This window comes from Adiantum capillus-veneris, chromosome 19 (genome assembly GCF_014529385.1).
Source record: "Adiantum capillus-veneris isolate H3 chromosome 19, ASM1452938v2, whole genome shotgun sequence".
In the NCBI taxonomy this organism is placed as follows: Eukaryota; Viridiplantae; Streptophyta; class Polypodiopsida; order Polypodiales; family Pteridaceae; genus Adiantum; species Adiantum capillus-veneris.
In genome coordinates, this window is record NC_140949.1 from 24,614,502 (window position 1) to 24,641,695 (window position 27,194).

Consider the following 27,194-nt stretch of genomic DNA (forward strand, 5'->3'; position numbering starts at 1 on the left):
TGGGAAAGTATCTTGCAGTAAATACAATCCAACTGCCACCCCCGAAAGACGTTCGGGAAGTAAAATGTTGTCCGTTGAAAGTAAATCCAGCTCTAACAAGAATCTTCACACTTCAACTGACTCACAAGTCGCACAACCAACATCTTCAGAAGGTACTGCTGCTGACCGCTCCAAGAGAATGCATCAAAACTGAAGGTAAAGCTAAAAAAGACTCGTATTCAAATAATTTCCTAAACTTTTTTTTTTTTTTTGCAAAACTCACAATTGTAATTTTTTGAGATGATCAATATAATAATTTCCCAACTTTAAAGTACTACCCTCCAGGAGAGTCGGAAATGTGCACCTCCGGTTATATACCACATGCCAGAAACTCCAAGCTGCTACGGAAGTCCAAGGAAAGGGACAACCGAGGCTACCAGGGAACTATATCTTCGATGGCAAAAAACCAAAGAACTACACGAATCATCATATCGAATGATGAACTACACGAACCATCATATCGAATGATGAATTGCAAACTGTATCTAAAGGAAGTTCATTGGAACTGAGAGTGAAACTGTTACGGATTTTCAACTGCCTGGAACACATCCCGAGAGAATATCACCCCTCTTAGAGTGAATCGGGAATAAACATCCAGCAGAAAGAAACACACATCAATATTGAGACTGTAGCTAACACGGCAAGATAAAAAAAAGATCCTGCTCCCAAGCTCTGCAAGAGAAGAATAAGGTGCTATAGAAAGCAACCAACTAGACTGTCAGTCCTGTTCGCTGCACATGGAACCACTAAAACTGAAGGAAGTAGTCTGTGCAATCTGACTCCCAAGCTGGCTCCACATCCCCCTCTGAAGGGAGAACACCTGAACCATGGATAACTGTCATAACTCTCCAACAGTCTATGCCTGTGTGGTGTAGACTAGCTCACAAGGATCGTAAACTGTCCCACAATTGCTACTGACAAGCTCACAAAAGGGCAATGAAGTGACCAAATCTGTAGGGCCACACTACCACCGGGAAAGGAGAGAACATGGAGAAAGGATAAGTCCACACTCCATCAAGGCCTCCTAAAACTGATGTCATTGTTGGCTAAGGGTCTGGCACCACATGCTCCACCTCGAAACCACATCCAAGGAAGTCGGATGATCAAACAAGAAGCGGTTCTGAAGATAGAAATATCTCCCTCTGCCTGTCAAAGCTAACTTCAACACATGCATCTGAATTGCTGCATACCCGATTACCAAGAGTCAAATGAAGCCGGAACTGGAACTTCCATCCTTAGATGGACAATGGAAAATCAAAGAACATCCTTTGCTTCAAGACGGGTGTCATAACTCTCCAACACTCTATGCGTGTGTGGTGTAGACTAGCTCACAAGGATCGTAAACTGTTCCCACAATTGCTACTGACAAGCTCACAAAAGGGCAATGAAGTGACCAAATCTGTAGGGCCACACTACCACCGACAAAGGAGAGAACATGGAGAAAGGATAAGTCCACACTCCATCAAGGCCTCCTAAAACTGATGTCATTGTTGGCTAAGGGTCTGGCACCACATGCTCCACCTCGAAACCACATCCAAGGAAGTCGGATGATCAAACAAGAAGCGGTTCTGAAGATAGAAATATCTCTCTCTGCCTGTCGAAGCTAACTTCAACACATGCATCTGAATTGCTGCATACCCGATTACCAAGAGTCAAATGAAGTAGGAACTGGAACTTCCATCCTTAGATGGACAATGGAAAATCAAAGAACATCCTGTGCTTCAAGACGGGAAGAGATCCCCCTTTGTCAATTATAATCCACAATTTGGTACAAAATTGCTACCAAATCATCAACCTGCTGCCCATCGGATAGGTAGCTCCGCGACAAATTCCAAGAAAGACGTGCATTTGCAAAAAGGCATAGCAAATCTTCCAATCCATCTCCTCCAAGAAAACACAACCATAGAAGACTCCTCCAAGAGTGATGAAGAAGATCCTACTATTGTCCAAACACTTCTCTATGAAGAAGAAGCTGGAATTGAATAGCTCCCCCTCTGGATCCAACAACCGCATGCTTGCTCCCCTTGTGGGAAGACACGGTAAGATGACTCCATTTGGGATAACAAAAGCAATCCAGCACTGCTACACCTCCTGCAACCTCCATCGGGTTCCTCTCGGTGAAGAGAGGTCGGGGTAATCAAGGGTAAAGATGGGAAAGTCGTAGACTAGGATCCAAGGCCTCCACATACCCAAATCTGTCGCAAACTTGGAGAAAAACAGGAAAAAAAAAAGCAAGCTTCTTCTCTCTCAATCATGTTCAAAAGTGCACCGGATCACCCACATCCGAGCATCCAGATGGTCGTATCACCATAGGGCTATGATACCATGTCAAAGATGGCAGTGGAAGATGCAATGAAGACAAGAACTGGCTCGTGATCCGGTGGGTTCCTTGACTCCGATCTAGAACACCTGCAATGCCAAACACATGAGCAAGGCACATCTGTGGAGAAGGGAGATCACTGAGGTAGAATGAGACGGGACATTTGAGAATGAGAGAGAGAGAGAGAAAGAGAGAGCTAGAGAGATTTGGGAAAGGCTATCCATGCTGATAACAATCTGCTCATACAAGTGACCAAGGGTGGTCCGGCATAGAATTGACATGCAAACTAGATAGACCCGAGGTGCAGACAAGTGCGACTGCTACTGACATTGCCAACTGCTCTGCACATGAGACCATCGACACGGTCTCCACATGGGCATCACCTCCAACATGCTCTGAGAGCATAGATCTGGTCATCTCCTCTTGGCTAGATCTAGATGTGGATCTAGATCTCGGTCGAGGAAAGATGCCATTGCATGGTCGCAAGGGCTACTGATAGGCTGCCCTGAGATAGTACTTCAGCATAGAGATGATCTCCGAGCATTGCTACCGCTGCCCACCAAAAATGCTAGGGCTGAGTGCTGCCCTCTGGCTGGGGGAGAAAAATGCTGGACTGCATGGAAAAAACTCTAGGGTTTCAGGCACCCTGTGTCCACTGCACCTCATAGCCTGCACACACTACTCTCCCGAAGCGCTCCTACCCTCACCTATATCCCCAACAAGGGTCAGGTCGGCCAGCCTCAGCCAGCCAGCCAACCATCACGACCAGGCATAAAATGGGGGATTTAGGGAAAATAGGGTGGAGAGGCAACAAATGCCCAGGGGAAAAATACCGGCAGGGATGGGAAAAATACTCCCACCGTGCAAGAGTCTAATGGCCATGGAACGGAGCCAAGACCCAAGGCTAAACATGGCTAGACACAACCCGACATGAGAAACCTACCTCACACTGGTCAGGCACAACCACAAACAGCCCTCACTCCCCAACACATGTCCCTGGGAGAAACTGGCACCGACTGAACGAATCTGGAGAGATGGGTAGCTTGGTTTTGCTTCAGCTCTCTGTCACTTTCTTCCCATGCTCCTAGCTATGCAGTATCACCCATCTTTTGTAACTTTGTATCAGTGGTAGTTTTTCCCCCTTAGGTTTGTGGTGGTTGATTATCTCTGGGTTTTTTCACTGTTAGATCCGTTATATTTTGTGTGCGTTCGGGTTGATGTAATGCCTTCGGGGTTGTAATTTTGATTACGTAATACAAAAGGTTACCAAGGCCCTTATTTTTTGCCCCCCCCCCCCCCCCCCCCCCCCCCCCCCCGCGGCCCCCGGTCAATACACAACACACATATTGCTAGAAATAGAGTGTTGCTATCCCCGTGGTATTATTAACTGGGGGCTGTTTTGGCTTGAAAAATTTTGGGTGAATAACTGAATTAAATTCAGTAGGTGACTTTGTTAGTAGGAGGTACCTTAAATGGCACCTAACCCTTAGTAGATAACTAGGGTTATGAGGAGGGGCGGGCTGCCTGGCTCTAACTTTTCCATCGTCTTCTGTGTAATATCACTGTGGCCCCCTGGCGGGTCTGCGCTACTGCACTATCTTAAGGTCCTCTTTCTCCCCTCTCTCTCCCCTTTCCCCCCCTCCCCCCCCCCCCCCCCCCCCCCCCTCTCTCTGGACAAGATGGCGAGCTGTATCTGCTACCCAATTGAAGCCGGGCCCGCCGCACTGCTGTGACACACACACACACACACACACACACAGAGAGAGAGAGAGAGAGAGAGAGAGAGAGAGAGAGAGAGAGAGAGAGAGAGAGAGAGAGAGAGAGAGAGAGAGATTGATTTAAGCATTGCAGAGGAGCTTGCCATGTTCAAGAGTCAGCTTCAGGAGTATGCACACAAAGCTGGATGGTCGGCACCTGTTTATGACATAACAAGGGAAGGACCTTCTCATGAGCCTAGGTTCAAAGCTGTCGTGACTGTCCAAAATGAAGCTTTCGAGTCGCCAGCCTTTTACGGTAACTTGAAGAAGGCTGAACATGCAGCTGCAGAAGTGGCTTTGATGGCCTTTTCTGCTAGACCAGAGCTACAGAAACCATTCTCTAACCCTTTGGTAAACCATTGGTCTTGCTTTTAGTGCCAGAAGTTGTTTCATCTGTTGCTTCTTGACTTTCTATGACAAAAAACCATCTCATTATGCAGCATGAATCTGGACTATGCAAAAATCTTTTACAAGAGTATGCACAGAAAAGCAAACTGCCGATTCCAGTCTACACTCTAACAAAGTCAGGGGAGACCCATTCTCCAATGTTTACTGCTACTGTGAAGATCGATGGTGTCCTATACAAAGGAGGATTAAGCAAGAACAAGAAAGAGGCAGAAATAAAGGCAGCTAAGACGGCTTTACTTGCAATATGCGCAGAGCGAGGTCTGCATTTAAGCCAGCCTTTATTGTCTTACTAAGTGACTCATATACACTTGATGCTTTGTGTTTAGTAAGAACGATTATGTCCATTATATCTATTTGCGCCTCACATGGTGTTGATTTGAGCTGGCAGGTGGAACTATGGAACAGGCTTTTGACAATCACCTTGCTGCATTGGGCCAAGAAGCTCCCGCTCCCCCTGTAGCAGTAGTTTTTACTCCTCCAAGCACAGGCGTCAAGCGAAAGAAGGGTAAATACTATTACAAAAGGGGGAAAAGGTTTCAATCAGTCCGATGGTCATCAAAGAACGGTGATGCTCAACAAGGCGATGTAGTTCCAGAAAATAGACTGGGACCGATGAGTAGCATTGAGACGTCAGGAGCTACTATGCTAGCTGCATAATGTAGTAACCAAACAATCGCTGTCCAAGCATGCCTTTGTACTGTCAAGAAAATAGTGAGATACTTGTGTGTTGTGTTGATGCACATGAAAGGCTAAATTTGACGTAATAGTTTGTTGAAAACAGCCACAAAAGGATGACAAGTAAACAGTTCTGTAAGGCCACCCAAGGTTTGAGGAGTTGATCTCGCGGGTAATTTTCCAGTTTGCATAACCGCTGACCTGTTACATGTATACACGATGGAATACAGGTACAAATTGTTGCAGTTATCTTTGGAAGTCTCGCAAGCTCCTCAAAGTGGAGTTGGAATGGCAGCCTGTATGCTAAATTTGATTGGAGAAGGGTGAGAGAGGTAATGCCACATGTGACCTACACGATAAAGATTGAACCATCAACTCTGTACATGTGCTTTGTCGTGCAACGCTGACACCGTGAACCTGCTCACACCTGCTCACGTATGTATTTGAAATTTGTCACATCAGGACAGTCGGTCTCATTGGCGCAACTGATTAAGCACTTGGAAGCATTTTCAAAGGAACGAAAATGTGGTTTTGTGGCATGTGGGAGCTAATTTTCTTTAAGCAGATCTAGCAGGAGTCAGGAGTGAGTGGTGATGCCGGCTGCAGTAGGTTGAAGTCTTGTAAAGCACGGCCTGCAGAGGTGGTAATGGTGTGCGCTAGCGGTGAACATGAGAGTTCTTGCTATTGTTTGACATCATATCATATGCTGTCTTAGTATGTGCTTTCGACTAGACAAACTACATCGATACACTCGTCGATAGTTACATTATTAAGCATTATGATATCACCCTAGGTTCATGGTATCAAAAATGTCTAGTGGCCATCCTTAGGCCATGTGGAATTTGAACTGTCTTTTTTTTGTTTGTTTTTGCTGGGGAATGTCAGTTTCACATAGCACTGGTTCTTCCCACCATGAAATTCCATCCACAATATGAAGTGAATCTCTCCTCTCCCAAACTAAAGTTTTGAAGAGCTTAGAGGTCAAGAAGTCCGAGGCCAAGGCTTTCAATTGCTGAAGAATTGCTTTCAATTGCTTAAGAATTGTCTTATAATCACAAGAGAATATCCTCAATTTTTTGTTGGAAACATTGTCAAGTTTACCAGCTGCGTACTAAAATAAAAATCTAGTGACTTTCCCTATGAGTCAATTTCCGATGAGATATGTATGTTGATGTTTACCTGCTCTATGATGATGATTAACTAATCATTTTGAGTTAATGGGATTAGTCAATAGTAAAGAGTCCTTGGCAAGACCCTTCCCATCATACATACACAATGTGAGCCAAGGATGAGTAAGTCTTGGGGATCATCCTTGCCATATTAATGAACAAGATGGTTCCAATGAAGTGAGGATGAAATCATTGTGATTGTTCAAGTTGCTGGCAAGTGCTAGCATAGCTCTTCGGTGCCAAAGCCAAAAGCTCAAAGATCTAGTTCTCTATGGGCTCAAGGCGATGAATAGAGGAGCTGGAAAGCGTAATCAGTAGGCTTGAGATCTATGCACCGAAGTGGTTCTACATCGAAGCCCAAATATGGGTGAAGAGAATAGGGCAAACGACCTCTTGAAAACTCTATGGAAGGAATATAATGAGGTAGTTATAAAGCCCAAAACCAAACTTGGGGACAACAATAACTACTTACAAGAAGAGAAGGGCTACCATATGTTAGTATACTCCCAATGCTCATCTTTTAGTTTTGCCCACCATAATGTATGTTGCAAAGTTTGCAAGGCCTTTATATGAGGAGAAGCCAATAGTGCACATATATTTGGTGGATTCTAGTTTACACGGTGATGAGGTCTTTATGCTCGTGGATGGCAAAGAGCAAATTTATAAGCCATCGTACTTGCAAGAAATCACTCGTCAGCAAACCGGAAATTTTAGAATATTCTTGTTTGTTGGAATATCTTGGCCGGACACGGGTTGGAAAGTGATTGTAAAACGGCTTGTCGATGGCCTCCAGATGTGATGTAAATTAGTCTATGGGATGCCGTCTCTCGTGAGAGAACAATCCATGCATCCATGTGTAGTCAATTCCACCTAGAAATCCACCACCACCGGCCATTGAAAACGATGAGTCAATGGCCAGTAGAGTTGATGGCCGATGGTTGGTGTCTTGTAGTCTTTGGTCGGTGGACGACATTCAATGGTTGGTGGTGGATTTCTAGGTGGATTGACTACACATGGGCGCATGGATTGTTGTCTCTCATGAGAGAGGGGATCCCATGAGGCTCCTTTACATCTATATAAGGAGGCTATCTCCATGAACCATGGTATCCATATTGAAGGATAATCAATCCCTTATATTCCTACCTAATTGCTTTGGCTGTCTATATCGCCATCTAAGCTCTACCTTCAGAGCGCATGGGTGGATGACGCCATCATTTTATAATAGTGCTAATAATTTGTCACTAATTTACTTTACACTGTATCTCTCATTCTACACTCTTGCTACAAGATTCTATTTTGTTCTACATTTTTTACATGATATTAGAGCATTAGGTGCTTGTACTTAAGATTGTATGAAAAGTACTTGTATTACCTTGCAAAATCAATCCTTTATTATGTTGACTTCAAATATTTCGGTGGTGCTACTCTGCTACGCATTCGTCTACCAACCTTCATGGAAGACAAGCTTGATGGCACCAACTACACTATGTGGAAATTGATTTTTTTTGCATTTTTGGATTCATATGAATTACGAGATACAATGTTGGGACAAAATGGCGTAGATCCAAAGCTCGTTGCAACAATTGATTCGGCAAATCCAACCCTTGTAATTCCTCTTCAGGCTACTCTTTTATGTGCCTTGAAGAAATTGAATGCAAATGCGTTGTGTGTCATTGTCATGCGTGTAATGAAGTGCGCGTGTGAGAGCGTGTGTGTGTGTGTAGCAATGGAGAAGAGAGAAGAAGAGATGCGACACAGGTTTGGGTGACTCCAAATACAGTAGTATTAGGGTTATGAGTCCTGATTCTTTTATGTAGAATGAATGGTCAGTGTTAGTTCTCGGTTAAGTCTCCGATCGCCCAACACTCAGGCGCGGCACATTGGGCTTTACCACCCCAACAACCTTCCACTTAAAGGACAATGTGCCTTTAAGCTAAGGTAATAATGTATATATACATACAATACAGGTAGACAATGACCATGATCATCTACCCAATGCCCATGAGTGCCCGACAATGTGCAAACCGCTCTGAAGGTAAGCCCTTTGTTAGAAGATCAACATGATTCTCAGTGGTGTGAATCTTGGTAAGGTGCAATCGCTTGTTCTCAAGTACCTCAGGAATGAAGTAATGCTTCACATCCACATGATTTGTTTTTGCATAGAACACTGGATTCTTTGCCAATTGTATAGCACTTTGGCTATCACAATGTAGCACATGTATCTCAACATTGATTTCCAAGTCTCCCACTAGCCGACCAAGCCATATAGTTTCCTTGCAAGCTTCTGAAGCTGAAACATATTTAGCCTCTGTAGTAGACAAGGTAACACAATCTTGCAAACGAGATCGCCATGAAACTGCACCTCTAGTGAATTAAAAGAGATAGCATGAGGTGGACCTTCTCTTTGTCCAAGTCTCCTCCATAATCTGTATCCATGTAACCCATTACACATGCTTCCTTTCCTCCAATGCAAATGCACATGTCTTTTGTACCATTCAAATATCGCATAACCCCTTTCACTGCCTCCCAATGTTTCTTGCCTGGATTTGACATATATTTGCCAACAACTCCCATTGCAAAAGCAATATCAAGACGTGTAGCAATCATAGCATACATCAACTCCCAACTGCAAATGAATAAGGCACTTGTGCCATTTGAGCCTTTTCCTCTTCAGACTTAGGGCAATCATTTTTAGAAAGTTTCACATATGGAGGCAATGGAGTACTCAATGCCTTCCCCGTCTTCATATTGAAACGCTTGAGCACTTTAGCAATGTACTCAGATTGAGACAAATAGACCAATTTCTTGCATCTGTCTCGCTTAATGCGGATGCCAAGGATATGGTTTGCTTCACCCATGTCTTTCATTTCAAAGTTTGCATGTAACTCTGACTTCAAGGCTAAAATCTCATCCTTGCATTTTCCGGAAATTAACATATCATCCACATAAAGGACCAAAATCAGCAAACTACCATCTCTAGCTCGCTTAGTGTAGAGGCAATAGTCCATATCGTTACGTTTGTAGCCTTGAGAGAGCATAAACGAGTAGAATTTATGATACCAATCCCTTGATGACTGTTTTAGACCGTAAAGAGTCTTTTCTAACGGACACACCAAGTCTTCATTGCCCTTCTCAACGAAACCTTTTGGATGCTGCATATAGACTTCTTCTTGAAGATCACCATGCAAGAACGCCGTCTTGACATCTATCTGGTCAAGTTCCATGTTGTCTTTAGCAATCAATGCAAGTACACATCGTAGAGTAGTTATCTTGACAACCGAAGAAAAGATCTCATCAAAGTCAATACCCTGCTGCTGCTTAAATCCTTTAGCAATAAGTCGTGCCTTGTACTTGGGTTTAGTATCATGAGGTGTAATTTTTTGCTTGTACACCCATTTCCATGGTAATGCCTTTTTACCTTTAGGCAACCGAACCAACTTCCAAGTTTGATTGTTATGCAGGGAGTCCATTTCTGATTGCATAGCTTTCTCCCACTTTGCCTTGTCATCCATTGACATGGCTTCCTTATAGTAGGAAGGCTCCTCATCAACATCTTGTACTACAGGAGGATTCTGTACTTGTTGTCTGACATTAGGTACTTCAGCCCTATTGTGGATAATTCCATCTTGATAACTCTCATGACATCCACTGTATGCATAGGCTTCTTATGCATCTTTTCTTCATTGAAGTATACGTCATTACTGCGAACTATCTTTTTAGCATCAGGATTTATAACTGAAATCCCATCTCGCTAGGATTGCCATAACCAAGAAATATGCATTTCTTTGACTTAGGAGCCAACTTGTTTCGAAACTCCTTTGAAACATGGCAATACGCTTCACAACCAAAGACTCTTAGATGCTTGTAAGAAGGTGGCTTCCCAGACCAAAGCTCTTCAGGTACCTTCTCATTCAAAGCCTTGTTAGGAGATCTATTAATAAGATGGATAAAAGTTGCTAACGCTTCCGCCCAAAATCCATTAGGCAACTCTGCATTAGACAACATGCTACGTAACTTCTCTTGTATGGTACGGTTCGTCGTCTCAGCAACACCATTTTGCGGAGGGTTATATGGAGCAATGAACTCTCTTATGATGCCTTTGAAATCACAAAAATTCTGAAAGGCTTTAGTGACATACTCACCACTATTGTCTGACCTTAAGCACTTTACTTTCTTGTCAGAGTGATTCTCCACTAATGTCACAAAATGCTTAAATTTTGAAAGAACTTCATCCTTCTTCCTGAAAGGATATACCTACACTTTCCTAGAGAAGTCATCAATGAATGTAACAAAGTACAATGAACCTCCCATGGATATGTTAGCCATAGTATTGTCTGACCTTAAGCACTTTACTTTCTTGTCAGAGTGATTCTCCACTAATGTCACAAAATGCTTAAATTTTGAAAGAACTTCATCCTTCTTCCTGAAAGGATATACCTACACTTTCCTAGAGAAGTCATCAATGAATGTAACAAAGTACAATGAACCTCCCATGGATATGTTAGGCATAGTCCACACACATCACTATGCACTAACTCTAATGGCTTACTTTTCCGAGTGCTTCTCCTTTTGTGTGGTGACTGTGTTAGTTTACCATAAAGACAATGCTCACAAACTGAAAAGTCCGAGAAACTGAAGCCAGGCACATAACCAAAACGAGACAAGATTTTCATTCCCTTTTGAGACATACGTCCTAGCCAACGATGCCACAAAGAAACACTTGGCTGCTCGATTATATAAATTACATGGTTTTTAACATTGGATACATGTAGCATGTACAAAGTCCCAGACTTTGAACCATGTGCTACCACTAAAGAACCTTTGGTAATCTACCACGAACTATCACCAAATGTGCACTAATATCCCGCATCATCCAATTGTCATGTACTAATCAAAATTTTGGTAAGCTTCGGCACATGTCTCACATTCTTGAGCATGAATGAAGAACCATTCTGAAATTTCAGCTGCACATCGCCGACACCAGCTATGTCGCAAGCAAAATCATTGCCTAGACGAACACGACCTTTACGGGCTACATCATATGTACTGAACCACTCTCTATGAGGAGTCACATGAAACGATGCACTTGAGTGAAGAACCCAATCTTGTAAAGCATAGTCATCAATGGCAACCAAAAATGCTGAATCCATGGCAGATATGAGATAAATTTTTCCATCAGAATCTTCAACAGAATCAGTGTTGATCTCTTCAATCTTTATATTGCTTTCCTTAGTCTTGCCTTCTTCCGACTTCTTGTCTTTATCTCTCTCTTGTTTCCACTTTCGACAATCTTTCTTCATATGACCCTTTCTGTGGCAATGATAGCACTCAATATCTTTTCGGCCACGTGATTTGCTACGAGATTTTACTCTCTGATTCTGCTTGCCCTTTTCTTGTGATCGACCACAAACAACGAGAGCATTGCTAGTACCACGAGAAGTATCAAGATTGTTCCTGCTTACCTCTTTAGTAAGCAAACTACCCTCAACATCAGCACCTGTTAGACCATCAGGAGGTGCTGAGTTATTTATGGCTGTGCAAAAAGTATACCAACTTTCTGACAAGGTAAGTAGCAAGAACATTGCTTTGACTGAATTGCCGAAATTGACTCCCTGCGCAGAAAGCTGAGTGAAAAATTGTGTTGAACTCATTGAGATGGTTGCACATGGGTGTGCCCTCATTCATCTTCAAATCAACTAACGTTTTCAACCCATAAACCTGTGATGCTGCACTTTGCTTCTCATACAGGTCACATAAATTCTTCCATAGCTCATAGCTAGTCTTTTTCATGTTCATATTGAAGTACACATTCTTTGACAAAGTCAGCATGATGGTGGACTTGGCAAGCTCATCCAACTCCTGCCAATCATACTCATCCATATCCTTAGGCTCTATCCCCTAAAACCTGAAAATTTTTGGCAGAGTCTCCGCTGCAAAACTGACTTCTGAACCCAAAACAAATGTGTACAATGACTGAAACGCTGATCAAAGTGGCTAAATTGGCAAGATAGAATCTCAAAGAACTGTCGATGCCAGTGTCTCCAACTCTAGAAGAGTGTTTCTGAACAACTGAACATTGTCAAACGCATCCGCATACGCATAAAGATGACAACAATGTCATCCGCATACGCATACGCATAAAGATGACAACAATGCCAACAATGGTGGGTCAGCAGATGCACACCAATACTGCACTAACCACATAAACATATATCCTATGTCGATGCTGAAATTATGGGGATGTCGGGGGCTCGCTCCAAAACCTGTATCACCAAAAGGATCTCCACATTTGAGAATCCCCTGGCTCAATAAAACCTTATCACGACCCTCAACAATAGGCTTTGCATATTTCCATCACAATACATAAACCGCATAAGATCTTAAATCAACCACAAAAACCCTTTTCTGTAACCGTTGCGGTGGTTTGTCTAATTTAACAGACCCTTAAGACCTTACATCAAATATGCACGTGACAGAGATTGTAGAAAGAGTCTGCAACAAAAACCTGTCCGCAGAAGAACCGACGAAGGTAGACCACCCTGCTGTCTGAACTGAATATCCCTCAAACTGTGCAAAATTTGCAAAAACTTTCTTTTGCAAAGTTGTAGACCACGCAAAAACGGTTGGGGAAGGAGGGAATGGACATGAAATAAGCTATTTTTACAGGTCAAAACAGATCTGTAAATATAGCCAGCTTGTACTTCACGACCTACAGGCAGTCTGCGTGACGTATCTCAAAATTGGTGAAGATTTTGAGAAAAATTTCTTCTACAAAGTTGAAGTGGACAGAAAACCACTCAGAAATTATGGGAGTCAACTTGAATGAAGACGTTTTGGTAGGCCAAAATAAATCATCAAAAATGTGCTGCAGTTTTTGCTGCTTCTCCGCTTGCCTCCCTGCTGAGCTCCAATGGTGCTCCCAATCCCTGAGCTCTGATACTAGTTGAAGTGCGCGTATGAGAGCATGTGTGTGTGCAACAATGGAGAAGAGAGAAGAAGAGATGAGACACAGGTTTGGGTGGACTCCAAACACAATAGTGTTAGGGTTATGAGTCCTTATTCTTTTATATAGAATGAATGGTCAGTGTTTGTTCTCGGTTAGTCTCCGGCTGCCCAACACTCAGGCGCGACACATTGGGCTTTACCACCCCAACATGTAAGTGATTCCGTTCTCTTTGATTTAGCATACCAACAACAAAGCACATGAAGCTTAAAGTTTATTGGCTTGTCAATATGAAGCGCACAATCACACCAGAATTATCATTGATCGTGGTCTTTAAGTTTGTTTCAAGCAACTGGAACAAAAATCTTGGATTTTGAAGGGAATACAACGGAAAAGGGAGTAAGATGCAACGATCTTTACGAGCTTTCTGCACTCAGAGTAACTACAAAAAAGGTACAACTCAATTATGATATGAGAGATTTGGTTACCTAAATTGTGCTAAAAGAGATGCAAAGATCTACGATAGTTGCACACATGCTTCAAATCTCAAATAATCTCAGGGTTGCATAATGGGCAAGCAACAAAGAAAGAAATTTCCATAAGATAGTAGTAATGGAGCTCAACCTCCTTTAGAGTTGGTATATGTGGATCTGTGTGGTGAAATATCTACTTTTGCTTTAGGTGGATCTTTCTATTTTCTATTGTAAGTCGATGACTTTAGTAGAAAAATGTGGGTGTATTTTCTTTGTGAGAAGTGTGAAGCTTTTGAAAAATTTAAAGTGTGGCACAAGATTGTAGAAAATGAGACAGGAAAGGAGGTCAAGAAACTTCGAACAAATAGAGGAGGAGAATTCATTTCATATGAATTCAACTACTACTGCAACGAGCATGGCATTAAGCATCACCTTCCTATTTCTTACACACGACAACAGAATGGAGTTGTGAAACGTTGCAATTGGACTGTAGTAGAGATGACACGATGCATGCTCAAGACAAAGGATATGCTAGATTTGTTTTGGACTGAAGTAGTAAGTACATTACTTTATATCCTCACTCGAAGCTACACGAAGGCTTTGAAAGAAAAACCACCTCAAGAAGCCTATTGTGGTAAAAAACCTTCAGTCTTGCATTCCAAAACTTTTGGGTGTTTTCATTATGGTCATGTTCCTAATTCAAAAGAACAAAGTTAGAAGTCAAAAGCAAGAAGTGTGTATTTTAAAGATACAATAAAGAGTCTAAGGCATATAGACTCTATGATCCAGAGGCAAAGAAGATATTCATAGTCACGATGTGGTATTTGAAGAAGAGACACATTCGATGGAGAAAACAAATTCATCCATTTTTTCATCAAATGACGAACTGTGCCATATCAAAGTGAAGTAAAAATTGAGGAGGAGGAGTTGTCTAATGATGACAACTCAAACAAAAGTAACCAACCTATTCTAGCATTACTAGGGAATTTACTACCAATGTGAGCTCAACAGCTCTTTGATGATAGAAATCCTCTTCCTCACAATCCTTGTGAACAAGAGGATGGGTTGTGAAGGTCAAAGAGAAAAGAGGACCAAAAAAGAACCTCCAAACACTTCGTCAACATGGCACTAACGAATGAAATTGTGGAATCTATAAAGGAGCCAACCTTCATCGAAGAGGCCATGGGTGATTCAAAGTGGAAAACAAAGAATGACACTTGGGAAATAGCGGATTGGCCAACAAAGAAGAAGGTCATTGGCACCAAATATGTTTAGAAAGTCAAACACAAGGCTGATGGCTAGTAGTAGGCAAAGTATAAAGCAAGGTTAGTAGCACAAGATTTTTCACAAATTAAAGGGTTTGATGTGATTGAAACCTTCACTCCTACAACTCGAATGACCACTATTCGCCTTGTGCTTGCTCTTGTTGCTATCTTTTATTGGGTTGTTTTTCAAATGGATGTAGTATCTGTATTTTTTTATGGACTTCTCAAGAAGGAGGTTTATGTAGAGTAGCCACCAAGGTTTGATTCCCCCATTTAAAAGGGAAGGTTTGTAGGTTGAAAACTGCTTCATATGGCTATGTAAATTTAAAATTTTTGCTTCTGGATTTGTATGAATTGTTAGATATAGTGTTGAAAGAAAGCAGTGCCGACCTGGTTCTGCAACAATTGATTCGGAAAATCCAAGTCTTGTAATCCCTCCACATGTTAGTCTTCTACATGCTTGAAAGAGAAGGAATGTAGATGCATTGTGTGCCATTGTCATGTGTGTAAGTGACTCTATTCTCACTTAAACTTAGCATCATACCAAAGCACATGAAGCTTGGAGCATATTGGCTTGATAATATGAGACACACAAATTACATTAGAATTCAAAATCTAAAAAATCAACTTGCTTTTCAAAAACTTGCTGATGGAGAGAAGGTAAAGGTATTTTGGGCTGCTATAGAAGAGATATGCTCATTGGCACAAACAACACTCATCAATGGTTCTTGGACTCTAGATAGTGGAGCATCTTGGTATATGACTAATAAGAAAGTTTGATATAGTTGTTGGAAGTCTCAAGTGTAACCGTTGGAAATAATGCAAATTGTCCACTAGAAGGATCCAAAACATGTTTTTTTTTTACTAACCACAAGTGAAACTAAGCAACCTTTGATGTGTTGTCACAAATCAAGAATACTTTTCTCTTGATTGTTGCAATCACTAATCGTGGTCTTGAAGTTTGTTTCAAGCAATCTGGAGCATAAATCTTTGATTTTGAAGGCAATATAGTGAAAAGTCTTTGAAGGCTCAACAATCACAAGTTTTTTGCACTTATGATAACTACAAAAAAAAGGTTCAACTCAATTATGGCATGATAGATTTTGTCACCTAAGTATTGCTATGCTAAAAGAGATGCAAAGATGTGGGATGGTTGCACACATGCCTCAAATTTTAGATATGACTGAAGTATGTGAGCCTTGCATGATGGGCAAGAAACAAAGAAAGACATTTCCACGAGAGAGTAATAACAATAGTCGAGCTCAGTCTCCTCTAGAGTTGGTACATGGGGATCTCTGTTTGGTAAAATGTCTTCTTTAGCTTTGGGTGGATCCTTCTAATTTTTGTTGTTAGTCGATGAATTTAGTAGAAATATGTGAGTGTATTTAATGTGTGAGAAATTTGAAGCTTTAAAAAATCTGAAGTGGTGCTCAAGATTGTCGAAAATTAGACAGAAAAGAAGGTCAAGAAACTTCACACATATAGAGGGGGAGAATTCATTTCAAATGAATTCAACAACTACTACAATGAAAATGGCATTAATCGTCATCTTTCTACCACTTACATGCCACAATAGAATGGAGTTGTGGAGCGTCGCAATCGGATTGTGGTAGAGATGGAACGATGCATACTCAAAACCAAGCATGTGTCAGATTTCTTTTGGCCCGAAGGAGTAAGTACAACAATTTATGTCCTCAATCAAAGCTACTGATAGCCAAATTTCGAAAATCAAAGAAAAAAAAAAAAAGAAAAAACCTATTTCATTTCCCCCCCCCTCCCCCCCCCTCGTTATATTCCCCCCTCCCCGCCCCACGGGCATGGTTGGATAAAATAACTCTCTCTCTCCCCCTCTCATTTTCCCTACATACCCCTCCCTAATATCCTCTCTCCCTCTCTCCCGATTTACCCCCCCACTTTCATCCCCCCCCTGGCCAGGTGAAAACTTTGAGCACTCACCCTCCCGACCCCTCTTTCGTGCTCCCTCTGTGTGAGCCGCATGGAACCTGCCCCCCTCCGCTCTCCCGTATTCTTACACTCACCCAAAACAACCCCCCCCCCCCCCCCCTTTGGCCCGCTAATATTCTTTGCCCGACCCCTCCCCCCTCTTCCCCACCCGCTCCCCTCACCCTCCCCTCGGCTCATTCCCTCCCCCTTGGCCCGCTGATATATTCCCTCACTCCCACCCATTGACTTGCTTCCCTCCTCTCGTCCTCAAGCTCCCATGCAAGACAGTAGAACCACCGCCAAGCAGCTGGTTTCTTTCCTTTAGAAGGTAAGATACGTAAGCATGTTCATTCACCTGCTATCTCAAGTGGTCCTTCCCCTACAACAACTCACCCAGAGGGATGTCTTCTCATGGAGTGAAGAGAACGAGCAGCAGTTTACTGAGATAAAGGAAATCCTAGCTAAGCTTCCCACTATTTCACCTCCTAAGTGGGACGAGCCATTTTATGTGAACCCTAGTGTGGGAAGTGATACACTCGGAGCAGTGCTAATGCAAAAGGACCCCAAAACTTCTTCTCTAGTCGGTCATGACCCCATCAGAAAAAGGATTTACGGAAGTAGAACACATGGTTCTGGCACTAATGTTTGCTACCACAAAGTTCCGCTCCTATCTCCTGCCTAGACCCTTTGTAATCCTGACAATGGAGGAGGTTTTTCCATATGTAATGCGACACATGGATGTCTCGTCTAGGATCTCAAAGTGGTTAATTAGACTACAAGAGTTTGACTACACTATGCAAGTAGAAAACTCCACTAGAGCTAGTTTAGCAGGAATTCTCACTCATTGCCATTATGAGAAGAAGTTGAAGGTCAACACGGAAGCAAAGGAAGAAATACCAACGATAGAAAGTCCTAGGCTAGAGAGAGATCACTCTCTTTTCTTTGACGGAGCATACAAGAGAACAATGGATCAGTCTGCAGCAGGCATGGTCATTTTCAATGAACAGCAAGAAAGAGTGTGCTCCATGGGACAGTTATTACACTCCCACTCCAACAATGAAGCAGAATATACAGCCCTAATTCTTGGGTTGGCACAATGTATTTCACAAAGAATTCAGCGTCTAAATGTGTTCGGTAACGCTTTGCCTTTGATAAGGCAGATAAATGGCACCTGGGATTGCAAAAATCAGGTTTTACTTGGTCAACTTCGCCAAGTTAAGGACCTCCTAAAGAGGTTTGAAGTAGTGAAACTATTCCATGTCCGCCACAGAGCAGAAAATCAAGAGACAGATGCACTAGCTAAAGAAAGAATACAAGACGTTCCCGTAGGGGCGATTAAATTAAAACTACCCCTCTTCCAAGGTAGTGATGCTATGCCTGATATCATCAGTTTTCTAGATACAGGAGAATGTCCAGCAGGACACACCAAAGGCCAAAAACAGTGGCTGGTAAGGAAGGCTACTAGGTACCACCTTATAGACGACCACTTGTATTGTAAGGGTAAAGATCAAATCCTCAGGCGGGTGCCAACCTCCAGTGAAATCACAGAGGTAATTTCAAGTTGCCATGACGGCATCTGCGGCGGTCATTTTGCTCTAGATATCACCAGTAGGAAGATTCTACATGCAGGATACTTTTGGCCTAGTTTGAACAGGGATGTACACCATTGGTGTAAAACATGTAAGGCTTGTCAAGTGGCTAGTGATCGCACGTTAACCTACGAGCCACAAACCCCTATCATTTCATATGGTCCTTTTGAGAAATGGGGAATAGATGCAATCGGTCCTTTACCAAGGGCCCAATCAGGTAAACTGTACATCATAGTGAGTGTAGACTACATGACTCGATGGGCAGAAGCAACAGCCACCACCCGCATTACAGCCCAAGAGGTGGCGAAGTTAATTTTTAAGCATATCGTTGCCGTTTTGGCACTCCTCTTGAGATAATATCAGATAGAGGACCAAGATTCAGAGGTGATTTGGTGGGAGAACTGATGAAAAAGTTAGGCATCACAAGTAGGCATTCCACACCATACTATCCACAATGCAATGGTCTAGTAGAGAAGGTAAATGGAATGATTTGCAAAATCATCACAAAACAAGTGAACAACCACACAGGGGACTGGGATAAACATCTCATGGTAGCTCTTTGGGCGTACAGAACAACGTTCCGAACATCACTAGGTTTCACTCCTTTCCATCTAGTTTATGGGAAGGAGGCAATTCTACCCATTGAGGTACAAATAGCCAGCTTACGAGTCTTGGCTAGCCAAACACATCGTCCAATTGTAAACCTCCGAAACCACATCTTGGATCTGGAGAGACTCCAACTGGATAGGGAAGAAGCAATCAATCACTATGCAGCATAGGTAGAACGACGTCGGCTCACTTTCAATCAAGGGCTTAAAGAAAAGGGACTGGAAAAAGGCATGTTAGTACTGTGATACGACAATAGATTTGACACTAGGAAGGATAAGAAATTTCAACCCAGATGGAAAGGGCCATTCATCATCAAGAAACGCTATGACAACGGTAGCTATAAGCTGATGGAAGCAGATGGGAGAATTCACAAGACTAGGGTCAATGGATGGAGACTGAAAAGGGATTTTCTTAGGTTTGACCCAGAATTCGTGCTAGACATTCCAAAAGAGAGAGAACCCTCTAACTCTACAGCTGAAGAAGCAGAAGAAGGGCTAGAAGCATGAATGTCTCTAGCCAAAGGGAGAGGGCTAATGGTAGACAAATTTCGAAAATCAAAGAAAAAAAAAAAAAAAACTCCCCCCCCCCCACTCTCATTACCCCCCCCCCCCCCCCCCGACGAGCATTGGATAAAATAACACTCTCTCTCTCTCCGTCTCTCATTTTCCCTACATACCCCTCCCTAATATCCTCTCTCCCGATTTACCCCCCCCCACTCTCACCCCCCCCCCCCCCCCCCTTGCCCCGCTAATATTCTTTCCCCTCCCCCTCCCCCCTCTTACCCCCCCTCTCACCTCACCCTCCCCTCGGCTCATTCCCTCCCCCTTGGCCCGCTGATATATTCCCTCACTCCCACCCATTGACTTGCTTCCCTCCTCTCGTCCTCAAGCTCCCATGCAAGACAGTAGAACCTCCCCCCCCCTCTCTCTCACCCACACATCTCCCCTACCCCACTCCATTGCCAAACCCCCCACCCCCTTCCTTCACTCTCTTGTCCGGCGGCCCACAAGGCGCGGCCCTCCTCCCTCTATTCCCTCACACTCTCTCTCTCTCTCTCTCTCTCTCTCTCTCTCTCTCTCTCTCTCTCTCTCTCTCTCTCTCCCTCCCATGAGCCTGTGAAGGCGCCGAAAAGTCTCCCTCTCTCTCCCTTATCCACACACACTCCCTCCCTTACACACCCTCTCTACCCTCTCTACCCACATACCCTCTCCCTCACAATCTCTCTCTCGCAGCCCAGCGCGGACCACCCCCCTCTCTCTCCATCTCGGGCGCTTAGGCTGCGCAAAATCTCTCTCTCTCTCTCTCTCTCTCTCTCTCTCTCTCTCTCTCTCTCTCTCTCTCTCTCTCTCTCTCCTTCTCCACGGACAGCGGCAGTAGAATCTCTCTCTCTCTCTCTCTCTCTCTCTCTCTCTCTCTCTCTCTCTCTCTCCATAGACACACACACACACACACACACACACACACCATCACTCTCACCCCCCCCTTGGCGCTGTGCACAAGCCCACAACAGGACCACCCTCTCTCTCTCTCACCCGGGCGCTCACGCACCGCAACAGAGCGTCATCCATATACACACACACACACACACAATACACACACACACACACCATACCTACACACACACACACATACACCGCACACACACTCACGCTCTCTCTCTACCCCATCTTTCCCCCCATCCGCCCTGCGTAATTTGGCAGGCAGCCGACCGTCAGCCATCCAACGAAAAAATAAAAAATAAAAAATAAAAAAAATATATATATTGTATATATATAAAGCCCTTCCCATGCACGTTTTTGCGCACCCACATACATATACATACATACACACCCGTCCTCATGCACGAATACATACACACACATGCATATACGCACCGCACCACAAATACAAAGGAAAAACGACTACGACATCGACGAATAAAGAAGAAGGATCCAAAGCACACGCCGCCAACAACAAAAAGAGGAAATGCGCCGAAGGCATGCCCCGGCCGACTCCAAAAAGAAGTACGCTCGACATGGATTCACCGACAGCACACCATTCGCCGGCAACGCGTAACCACGACGCCATTCCAATAATTTATAGGTTATTTTCATCATTATCTTCGGTTTTCACCCGAGCCATTGTAAATTTCCATTTTTTGTAAATATCCTCTTTCTAGGTGATGGTTATAAAGGCCCACCTAGAGATTCCCATCTTTTAATAACCTCCCAAAACAAAGCAAGGGTCAACCACACCGGGCCCACCACTTGCTTTGTCTCCCCGATTAAGCTTACCCTAACCACACTGGGATTACCATAATCCAAGCAGCCAACACCTATAAATTAGCACTGAGAGGTCACTATCCGGGGGGGGGGGCAATTCATGAGGAGCCAAGCATTTGGTAGAGTGTAATGGGAAGGATTGACACTATCACCATCACTGGGAGGGGGCTTGTGTGTTGGGTTTGCCTTGGGAATTGCACCATGCGAAGGGAACCACATCCATCTCTCGACTCCAATGGTCGATGCACACACGTATGCATGCTCTTGGTAGTAAGTATTCACAATCATTGAGTCGTCTTAGAGAACGCACCAAGTAGGTTGCACCACCTCCTCTCCCTACCTCTCTACCACCACGGCGTGCCATTTTGTAAATATTGCAGAAATAATTCACCCTCACACCCCCGAGGGCTTTCATCGTTTGCAAATTTCTCTCTCTCTCTCTCTCTCTCTCTCTCTCTCTCTCTCTCTCTCTCTTTCTGTGTGTGTGTGTGTGTGTGTGTGTAATTTTGCAGTGTTCATATCATCGTGGTTTGCGTCCTAGCCGCTCAAAGCTAGGTGGTGCCCCCTGTTCACTTTACCGTGGCAGGCTCGAGGCGCGCCATTTGGCCCTCGTCGTTTTTAGAGGCCGTCGGGGTTCGGGGTCCACTTTGCATCCGTCACTACACAAAGGCATTGAAAGAAAAAACACCTCAAGAAGCATATTTTGGAATAAAATCTTCAGTCTAACTTTCAGAACTTTTGGGTGTTTTTGTTATTCACATGTTCTTCATTCCAAAATAACATAGTTAGAAGCCAAAAGCAAGAAGTGTGTATTTCTAGGATATAGTGAAGAGTCTAAGGCATGCAGACTCTATGATCAAGAGGCAAAGAAGATACTCACTAGTCGCAATGTAGTATTTGAAGAAGGGTCGCATTCAAAGGAAAAAACAGGTTCGTCCACTTTCTCATCAAATGAAGAAATAACCCAACTTGTGCTAGATCAAAGTGAGGTAAAAATTGAAGAGGAGGGACTGGCTTGATGACAACACAAAAAAAAGTAACCAACTTGTTCTAGCATCACGGGAGAATTCACTACCAAAGTGGCCTCAACAGGTCTTTGATGATTGAAATTCTCTTCTTCCTCACAATCTTTGTGAGCAAGAGGATGGTTTGCGAAGGTCAGAGAATAGATGAGCAAAAAAGATCCTCCAAACACATCGTCAACATGGCTCTATTGAATGAAATTGTGGGCTCTGTAAAGGAGCCATCCTTCGTTGAAGAGGCCATGGGTGATCCAAAGTGGAAAGAAGCAATGCGGTCATAGTATGAAAAAATAACAAAGAATGACAATGGAAAATAGTGGATCGGCCAACAAAGATAAAAGATTATCCACACCAAATTACAAAGTCAAACACAAGGCTGATGGTTCATTGGAAAAGTACAAAGAAAGATTAGTAGCACAAGATTTTTCACAAATTGAAGGGTTTGATGTGAGTGAAATCTTTGCTCCCACAACTTGAATGACCATTATTCGCCTTGTCCTTGCTCTTATTGCTATCTTTTGTTGGGTTGTTTTCCAAAGGGATGTAGTATCCGCCTTTTTGAATAGACTTCTCAAGGAGGAGGTTTATGTAGAGCAGCCACCAGGTTTTGAGTATCCCCATTCAAAAGGGAAGGTTTGCAAATTAAGACGACTTTATATGGTCTATAGCAATCACCAAGGGCATGGTATGTCATGATAGATAGTTTTTTCAAAAAGCTTGGCCTTTAACGAAGTGCTTTTGATGCAAATTTATATATACTAAAAGAGAACCGAAAGCAAGTCATTGTTTAAGTCGCATTGTACGTTATATGATGTACGTATAATACGCTTTAAACGGGCGTATTATACAACACCTATCTTTATTTGGTTGTATTATATCAACAAAAACACCGTATCGTATAATTTCTTAGAATTTCGATCAAAATAATATTTCAATCAAAATATAGCCCTCTATATACCGTGAAAACGGACTATTTTCCTCATTCTATTGATCTCTCTTCCCCCTTTTCTCATCTATAGGTGAGCTTTATAACATCAAAAAAATATAAAAACACCATTTTAAATTTAGTTATAGAAAATTTTTAGTAAAAAATTAGAGCTCATGATAAAAGTTAAATTAGTTAAATGTAGTTTTTTTAAAGCTTTGGAGTTTTGAGTTTAGTCTTTATCTGCTATGTGTGAAGTATATCTTATAGTGGGAGGTAAATTAAGTAAAGTGGTTAGTGATTACTTGCCTTGTGTAGAGGAAACTCACACTTGGAAGTAATTTAAGATAGTTAAAGTTAGCAGTTATTTGCTTTGTGTTGAACTATGTTCACATTTAGAATTAGCTTAAGTTAGAGAGTTAAAGTTAGGAGTTACTTGTTGTGTGTTGAACTATATTCACACCTGGAAGTAACTTAGGTTAGATTTACCTAATGATTGTCTATCATGTGTAGAGTAATACTCACACTACACACAATTTAGGTAAATTAAATTATAATTTCTTGCTTTGTGTAGAGGTATTCTCACACCTAGAAGAGATTTAGATAAGTAGTGAATTTTGATTGCTTTCCATGTGTAGAGTTACACTCACACTTGGAGGTAATCTAGGTAGGTTTTTTAAAGATATCTTGCTTTGTGTAGAATTTACTCACACTTAGAAGTTATTGAAATAGATTAAGCAATTTATTTATCATGATTCAGGTATAGAGTGAAAGCTCACACTTTAAAAATAAAATAAAATTGGTATTTATAATTTAAAGAGGTTGAAAATTTATGCTTTTTTGGAAAACGTTGACGAATAAAGTATGTAAATGGTATTAGAGTTCAATTTTAGATGTGTATTTAGTAATTAGTCATGTTTGAGTTTGCAGATCTTATGAGATGGTGAAAAGATATGAGTAGACCTAGGTAGATGAATTGGTCAATGGAAAGACTACATCAAAGTTGAGGTGTAAGACATGCGGCCATAATTTTAGCGGAGATGCTCACAGGATAAAAGAACGTGTTCAAAATTTTGGAAACGTGACAGCTTGCAAAAACCCCCCAAGAGGTATTGAAGAAAAATTTCCCGAGTGGGCGCTCAGGGCAAAGAGAGTACATCTTGAGGGCAAAAAAAAGGAAGTTCCCAAAATGATGGCTCCATCTATGGCTAGGGACGTGGAGATGACACTCGAGAATGACCAAAACCCTCGCTCGATCCCTGCTCAAGGTCAAGGAGGGTGTCATTCATCCTTTGCTGGGGCTTGTAGCTGTAATCCTACCGCAAGCTCTGCTAACATAAGCCGAAGTAAAGCATGGACTGGAGGAGAACCTGCACCAAGTGGTTTTGCTTTGCATCAGGCATTTGATAAACAATGGCTGCTTGAACTCCATCTTAAGTGAACAAAAGCATTTGTTGCATGTGAAATTCCTTTCAATGTCATTTGACTTCATATCTTTAAAGATGCTTTAATGAGCACAACGAAGAAGGGTTTTGTGGTGCCTGATTATAATAAGATGCGTACAAATATTTACTAAAGTGAAAGATACATAAGAGAATATTTTGAAGTGCACAACTCTTGATTATGTGCCACAATATGGATGCACAATCGCTCTAGATGGTTGGACAAATTGTCAGAAGAAACCATTGATTAATGTGATGCTGATTTGTCCAAGAGGTTCCATCTTTCTTGAAGCGATCGATACATCCATGAAAGCAAAAACTAGTGGATATCTTGTTGGTGTATATGAGCGTTTGAACAGAAGAGCAGGGGGACCTCAAAATGTGATAGCCATTGTCACAGATAATGCATCTAACTACAAAGCAGCTGGAAAAGCAATTGAAGCAAAGTATTGAGAGATTACATGGGTTCCATGTGCTACTCACACTTTGAATCTGCTCTTAAAGGACTTCGGAAAAGTTCCTTCTATTAAGCAAACTCTTCTAGATGCAAACCACTTGGTGAAGTTTATCAGAGAGCATTCATTTTCTTATGCTTTATTTAGAATAAAGTCCCCAATTTTTTTTTAACAAATTTTTTGTGTGACCCGTTTTGTGATAGCGTATTAGGTTCTCTCTACACTACAGCAGGTCAAAGCAACCCTTGTTGAAATAGTGGCAGATAGAAGATGGGACATTTGGCTTGATAAATATCCCAAGTATGAACCTGCTGCTTCCAAATGCTATCAGCTTGTAAACTCTCTTATTTTTTGGAGAAATGTAGACAAAAATTTTATTGTCACAGAACACTTCACTCATCTGATACGATAAGTGGAGAAAGAATCCTCTATCTTTGGACGGGTTAACTGGTACATGCATGAAGCCTTTCGCAAGTTAAAAGACTATACACCTTATGGAGGAAAAGAGAAAGCCATGATGATGTCGTTTGGTAAAAGATGATGGGAGCAGCTGCATACTCCTTTACATGGAGTAGGGTTTGTCTTAGATCCCAAGTTCCAGATGTACGATCAATCTTCAAACAATGAAGTGATCAGTGATTTCAAGAAAGTGTGTGCCTAACTATTAGGCAATGTGGAAGGACAGATGGCATACACACAAAAGACATCATATGGAAAGAGTATGGTGGAGAAAAAGTGGAACTTTTGTGAGAGTATTGTCTGTTGCCGCCTCAAGTGGTAGCTGTGAAAGAAATTGGTCTTTATTTGCTTTCGTGCATACTAAAAACGAAAAAATCGATTAAGTCCTCAACGAACTGTGAACTTGGTGTATGTATTTTGTAACATACGACTTATGCATAAGCCAGCAAAGTTAGCCACACGTGCCACAAAAGAAAGCTTCGGGCGCTTTCAAACACACGAAGCAATTGCAAATGAGCTCAACTCCGATGATGAAATGGAATGGAACCCGAAAGATATTGATCCGAAATGTTCAGATGTCAAAGAAATTGATGACATGGTGCCTGTGATTGAGGGGACGGATGATCTGTAAAGTTTGTACTATATTTTCAATTAATTTTGTAATGCAAAAGTTGTGTGGAGTCTACCTTCACAATCTCTCTCTCTCTCTCTCTCTCTCTCTCTCTCTATTGTCTCTCTTTCTCTCCATCTTCTTTCTATCATTGTCAGAAAAGGGAGGGAGAGAGAATAAAACTTACACAATTGCAACAATATCCGACATGTCCATTTGTTCCAACAAATAGAGATTTACATATCAAACAGAGGTTTTAGCTACAAATCTTGAGATTTAAGATACAAAAAGATCTTAGTATTTTTTGGAAGATTTAATTTAAATAATGGGCTGGATCCCCTAAAAGATTAGAGACGTGAAATTTTGAGAATGAATCACTCGAACCCGCATTCCCTATCTCTTCTTCTATAACAAGCCGATATCTTGGCTCGTACCATGCCAACTTTCTTTCTAGCTCTGCTAAACGAGCACGCAGCATGGCTAGGGTCTCCTTGACTTGCCAAATCCACGCCTTGGGTTGCGAGTTGCTCAATGATTGAGGTTTCTTTGGGTAAATATATGTAACCTCTCTTACGAGGAGGTCTATGCATGAATCTTCTGGGCTGGGCATCCTTTGTCGACGCCTCTTGTAGTGGGACGATCATTCCAATGTACTTTGACTCACAATACATAATAACAATAGCATTGTTGCACAAAGTAAATTGCCAATTGATTATTATTTGGTGGCGATCTGTATACTTGGATAAATCTTGAAAAAAGGATATTTTTGGCAAGGACAATGTGTTGCAAATTTGAAACTTTCAAGGGAGCGAAAGCCTTGGCATTTCCA

The 27,194-nt window shown here is 42.3% G+C and overlaps 1 protein-coding gene across 1 annotated transcript in view; it reads left to right on the plus strand.

Moving 5' to 3' along the window:
* Positions 1-5,392, plus strand: part of LOC147433712 (double-stranded RNA-binding protein 6-like) — a 50,334-nt gene extending 44,942 nt beyond the window's left edge. Inside the window, exons 2-4 of the mRNA XM_086490340.1 lie at positions 4,211-4,467; positions 4,557-4,782; positions 4,913-5,392. Coding sequence (XP_086346466.1) covers positions 4,222-4,467; positions 4,557-4,782; positions 4,913-5,181 — 741 coding nt within the window. The 5' untranslated portion in view covers positions 4,211-4,221 and the 3' untranslated portion in view covers positions 5,182-5,392. The remainder of the gene's footprint in view (positions 1-4,210; positions 4,468-4,556; positions 4,783-4,912) is intronic.
* Positions 5,393-27,194: the final 21,802 nt, after the last annotated feature.